The sequence below is a fragment of the Psammomys obesus genome, unplaced genomic scaffold, assembly GCF_907164565.1.
Source record: "Psammomys obesus unplaced genomic scaffold, mPsaObe1.curated_primary_1811, whole genome shotgun sequence".
NCBI lineage: Eukaryota > Metazoa > Chordata > Mammalia > Rodentia > Muridae > Psammomys > Psammomys obesus.
In genome coordinates, this window is record NW_026585691.1 from 2,934,662 (window position 1) to 2,940,656 (window position 5,995).

The window sequence follows — 5,995 nt, forward strand, 5'->3', positions numbered from 1 at the left end:
TGTGTGTGTGTGTGTGTGTGTGTGTGTGTGTGTGTGTGTGTGTGTGTATTTGTGCATATGTGTGTGTAGATGCAGACACTCCTGAGTGCATGAGAGTCCAGAGAAAATATCCTGCTGTCACTCTCTGAGACAAGCTCTCGCACTGAACCTAGAGCTAGGCTGGCAGCCAACAAGCCCCAGGCATTCTGCTTCTATTCCCACAGTGCTGAGCTTTCAGGCTGGCCTGTGGCAATGTCCAGATTTGTAGTGGGTGTTGGGCACTTGAACCTAGGGCCTCACTCTTACCCACTGAGCCTGCTCCTCAGCCTTGACCTTCAACTTCTGAGCCTCAAGCATGCTAGGCAAGTGCTCTACCTACTTAGCTACCTAAGGCAGCACCTATTTGGGGTTTTATTGTTGTTTGCTTTTGAGTCAAGTCTTACTATGTTACTGGCTGGCCTCAAGCTCACTGTGTAGCCAGGCCACCTTGATCTAATGATCCTCTGTAATCAGGGGGTGATGAGAATAGGTTTTTGAGTGCCAGGAGATGTTCCCCTGCCACTTTCCTTCCTCAGTTCTGGGGCAGACTGTTGCCTGGTGGGAACCCAATAAATCCTAGGTGACAAGTATGTCTGGGGGTGAGGAGGGGTGCTCCTCTGAGAAGGCTGGGGAGACGGTGGCAGTGCAGGGTGGCTGTGTGGGGCCGGCTCACTCGCTTAAAGCCTGTCCTGTACCACACTGAGGCTTTATGAACATCTGAACAGCGCTTTTCGTGGATTCTATCCCTCAACTTGGGACACTCATTGAGGACCTGTTGTCACTTGTTCTCAAAGGAAGCCTGTTCGAATCTGTTGGCTTGTGTTACTTATGATGGGTTGTTCCGTCTGCACGGCCTTGGTGAGACCCTTGGGCAACTCGAGGCACGCCCCTGACACTCCTCTTACTGGCTTTCTCCCTCTGCTCTCTTCCCCCAGTTTCTCAGCTACCTCAGTGCCTGTGAAAGGCTGCTGCGGCAGGGCTACGATGAGGCTCTGGTGGACGAGGCCATGGAAATGTTCCAGTTCTCCGAGCATCAGGTCATCTGGGCCTATGGCTTGGGAGCCAGGGAGGGCGGGGCATGTGGTGCAGGGGTGCAGTGGCCCCCGAGCAGCGTGCAGACTGCTCAGGAGAGAACTGGCCTGCCCACACTGGGGAGAAAGTACCGACGGGGAGAAGAGCGCAGTCAGGGGTGGGAGACAGGGAATGAAGAGGTGGAGGGGGAACGGAGGCTGGTGGAGCCGGGGCTTTGCTGTGGGTAACCCAGTCAACACAACGCGTGCTACTGGGTGCCGATATTTGAGACTCCCTACAGGAGCAGCCTGGAGATGCATGAACTCGGTGGGGGGGGGGGGTGCTGCGCTCATAGCATTCAGGAAGCTTCAGGCCCTACAGAGAGTCACAAGTGCCCATGACAGCTCATGCTACAGTAACGGGGCAGCAATTCACAACGCTGAGAGATGTACGAAATGGAAAGGAAGATGCAGGGCAGTCTTCAGCAGAGGCTGAGCCGGGCAAAGCCAGCATTGCCAGCTCACAGGCAGCACCCCTGGCTGGGGCTGTGTGTCCTCCCGGAGCTGCCAATCACAGGGAGTCCCAACTGAGCCAGATGACGGTACCTCAGCAAGGCTGAGGCCTTCTCTCCCCCATCCCCAGAGGAAGGAGAAGATGACAGGCACTGCCCAGGGTCAGGCTTCCCTGGGGAGGGGACCACAGTCTTCTGGGATGGGCACCAGGAAGGGGGATACCCGGGACCGAAAGCTTGCAGTGATGGAGCACCCTGTCTGCCTCCTCTTCAGGCAGGCGAGTTCCTGCGCCTCTGGCAGCAGTTCAGTGACATGGGCTTCCAGCAAGACCGGATCAAGGAGGTGCTGCTGGTCCACGGCAATCAGCGTGAACAAGCCCTGGAGGAGCTGGTAGCCTGTGCCCAGTGATGAGCCAGGACACTCCGTGATGCCTGGCTGGCCAGTGAAGTACATGCCTGCCACCCATCCTAGCTGAGTGGTGGTGGCACACGCCTTTAGTCCCAGCACTAGGGAGGCAGAGGCAGACAAATCTCTGAGTTCAAGGTCATCCGGGCCTACAGAATTCCAGGACAGCCAGGGGCTACAGAGAAAAATCTTGTCTTGAAAAGCCAAAAGTAATAACCATAATGAAATAAATAAAACCTGATGTAGTGCTTGTTTTTAAACTCTGTTTTATTTGGGCTTCCTTAAAGTTGTTCCCTTCCAACCTCGAAACCCTAAGAAGGAGAGAGGTTAGTGGGGAGAGGGGCCTCAGACCCACTTACTTTTCCTGGCTGTTTAGGATCAGTGGGTTCTTTTAGGGCTATACCAAGCTCCATCAACAGCAAATGCAGACAGCTGTCTCCTCCAAGCCGCTGCCCCCGAAGCATTTCTCTCTGTCTGTCTGCTCCAAGCTGCCACACCATCTGTCTCTAGTCTCTTCAAACTAGTCCATGCCACGTGCCAACACTGCATGCCAGCCTTTTGTCTTTCTGGGCACTCATATTTATATCCTTAGAGCCCTAGGCCTTGCCCCTCTCCATGCCACACGAGGCAAGCTGTTACCAGCTGTCAAAGGCCACCTCCCACATTATCAGCTGCGGACAAACTAAAGCCCAACTAAAATCTCATGCTCCGGATTAAAACAAAAGCATATTTATGTAACATAACTGAGTTTTTAAAGGAACCAAAACTTCCATTACAGCCTAATAAGACTAAAGCCAGGTGTGGTGATGCATGCCTTTAATCCCAGCACTCAGGAGGCAGAAACAGGCAGATTGTTGAGTTGGAGGCCAGCCTGGTCTGCAGAATTCCAGGACATCCAGGGCTGCCCAGAGAAAAACAACACAACTAATAAACGAACAAAGCACACTCTTCTCATCCTAAGGCACAGACAATGCCAAGGGTAGGAGTGGAAACCAAACAGCCGCCTGCTAAATTCTAGAAGCACCAGGTGAAGACTGTGGTGAGGAAATGTTCTCAGACAAACCTTGGAAAACTATTTGCATTTGACTCTAAACTGTGTGCATTGATGGCTTTGATTTGGAGACAAATACGTGATGGGAACTATCTTGAATCCTGCATGTTTGGGACTTTGGTGTGGAAAACCCTTCATATATATCAGGCACCCTGAGTTCTTTTTTTAAAATTAATTTATTTTTACTCATATGTATGTGTGTGTATATATGCATACATGTAGGTGCCCACAGAAGCTAGAAAAGGGCATCAGATCCTCTGGGGCTACAGGTGGTTGTGAGCTACCTGATGTGGGTTCTGGGAGCGAAACTCCAGTCCTTTACAGGAGCAACAGATGCTCTTAAGCTCTTGACTGTTGAAGCATTTACCTGGCTGTTCACTGAGTTCTTACTGTTGGTGTCTGACTCAAGAACTCTCTCAGCTTCAGCTTCCTAAGAAAAAGTAATTAAATCCAACCAGAACTGCTATGGTGGTGCACGATTTAATCCCAGCACTTGGGAGGCAGAGGCAAGCAGATCTCTGTGGGTTTGAGGCCAGCCTGGTCTACAGAGCAAGTTCCAGGACAGCCAGAGCTACATGGCAAAACCCTATCTCAAAACAAAATGAAACAGATTTCACCAGGTCTACATTTTCCAGACCTGGTTCTTCTTCCATGAGAATTTTAGGGAGTCCCTGGGCCCAGCCCCTTATAGTCTGATTCAGAAAGCCCAGGTGGGCAGCATCCAGAAATTTGGGGTTTGGTTGGTTGGTTGGAATTGTGTTGTTTTGTTTTTGCTCAAGGTCTCTATGCTGCCTGGTTGGTCTCACCTTGGGAACTCACGTGGTCCTCCTGGGACTTCAGTCTCCCAGGAAGCCATCCAGCTTGTTTTGTTTTCTGTTGGAGGCTCTCTGAAACATCTTTGCAATACACTGGGCCCATGACCCATGTGCATGACCCTCCAGAGCAGCCAATCTGTGCCTTTCTGCTCTGATAATCTGGGTTTGAACCCAGCCTGTGACTTTCAGGAGTTGCAAAGGTTGGGACAACAGCTGTCTCTAGTCACCCCAAGCCTGCATTTAAGAGGCCTTCAGGGACTGAGAGGACCAATTGCCGGAGTGGCCAGAGACCCAGGCAAGCAGAGATCAGAGGCCAAAGGGCTAGTGCCCCTGTCTCTGCCAGCAGTCCACCCCTGGCCCTCTGATAGTTACCGGGATTCAGACCTTTTATTCTCTTTGTTCTGTAAACAGAGCTGGAGCCGGGGCCTGTGGAAACCCAAGAGAAGCCATGTCTCAGGGCTTCGCTCTCCTGCTCAGCTGTGTACTGGGGACTTCTGCAGGCTGGAAAAGCTAGTTTAGGACTGTTCCTCAGGCCTGCTGAGGCCCACCTAGCCCTCTGTGCTTTCCACTAAGTTTCAGTGCCAGCCAGCTTGAAATCACATTGAAAATAGTCCCTGGCCTTCTGACTTGCTTTCAATAAGTTGGAGGCAATACACAGAGAAGTAGTTGGGAATGTCAGCTAGAGAGCATGAAGCTGGTCATGAGTCTATTGCCAAAAATCAAATGGACTTGGAAAAGACAGTAAAATTAAAGTCCAAATGCTGAGATGCCATGATGGACATAAGGCTTTTTTTAAAGATTTATTTATTATTTATACAACATTCTGTCTGCACACCAGATCTTAATATAGATGGTTCTGAGCCACCATGTGGTTGCTGGGAATTGAACTCAGGACCTTTGGAAGAACAGCAAGTGTTAACCTCTGAGCCATCTCTCCAGCCTGGAAGGCTTTTCTTGTTCCAGGTAAATTAATCTGGCTCAGAATGCCACTTTTATTAGTCCCATGAATGGGAAGCGACCAGCTGGCAGGCCTGCAAGCCTCTCACCACTCCCATTTGGCACAAACCCTTCTGTTTTCATTCCTGGGAAACTAGTGCTTGATTACAAATGAGACAACAATAGAAAAACTGTTCATTTACAGTAAATATTTTTTAGTTTTTAAATTTTATTCATTTATATAATGACTTTATAAGTTTAATTAGGGTTGTTTACCAGAGCATGGGCAATTTACCAGTAGCTATAGTACTGAAAAAAAAGTCTCCTTGGCTCATAGCCATTAACTGCCTACGGGACCTATAGTAGAGAGCTCAGGGAGGGACCTCATAAGCCATGCTCCCTTAACTACCTTTTTATTTAGGAGGTGGAAAAATAAGGTTTGAAGCATAAACTCTGAAATCAGGTGGGGTTACAAGTTCACCTTATTGCTAACTGGCTATGTGTGTGTATTTGAAAGTTGCTTATCTGTCCCTCAGTTTTTCATTCATAAAATAGATACTGAAACCTTTCGCTGATGCTGACTGAGAGGAATGGTGCATAGGTTGCTTCTGGCACTGTATCTACCAGCCCATTCACATATATGCTCTCCCTTTCCTTCTTCTGTAGACACCACCCTTCTCTGTTCATTCTCCCTGTCACCTAATCAACACCAGCTGTTACGGTTTGCTTAGGTGTTCCCTAAAGATTCACGTGGTAGAGACTTAAGTCTTCAGCTGATGGTGCTGCTGGGGACTGGTAGGACCTTCAGGAAGTGAGGCCTGCTGGAAGGAAGTTACACCATGTCCCTGGAGAGGACCCTGCCCTTCCTCTCTTCTCTGCTTCCTGGCTACCATATGTGAGCAGCTTTGCTCCCTCAGAGACTCCCACCGAAATGCCCAGCCTCACCACAGGCCCCCAAACAACAGAACTGAGCGGCTGTCAGCTGGAACCTCTCACTGTGAGTCAGAAATGAGGTTTTTTCATTCACTTCCCCAGCTATAGAAAGCTGACACAGCATCATTCTGTAACCAAACTCAGTACACCTGAGCAATCCTCTCCCTCGGGGACCAGGTCTCTCTGATCAGCAGAGTTGAAGAAAGTAGCCAGAATGAAGGATTACGGAAGGACCACCTGGGGGAACGATGGACTCTATGACTAATACTCAGGTCAGGTGGCTCTTGAGCTAACCGCATGTGACACACACAGGC

General features: G+C 49.8%; 1 protein-coding gene across 1 annotated transcript in view; it reads left to right on the forward strand.

Moving 5' to 3' along the window:
* Nucleotides 1-2,192, forward strand: part of Ubap1l (ubiquitin associated protein 1 like) — a 14,595-nt gene extending 12,403 nt beyond the window's left edge. Inside the window, exons 4-5 of the mRNA XM_055597557.1 lie at nucleotides 954-1,055; nucleotides 1,815-2,192. Coding sequence (XP_055453532.1) covers nucleotides 954-1,055; nucleotides 1,815-1,949 — 237 coding nt within the window. The 3' untranslated portion in view covers nucleotides 1,950-2,192. The remainder of the gene's footprint in view (nucleotides 1-953; nucleotides 1,056-1,814) is intronic.
* Nucleotides 2,193-5,995: the final 3,803 nt, after the last annotated feature.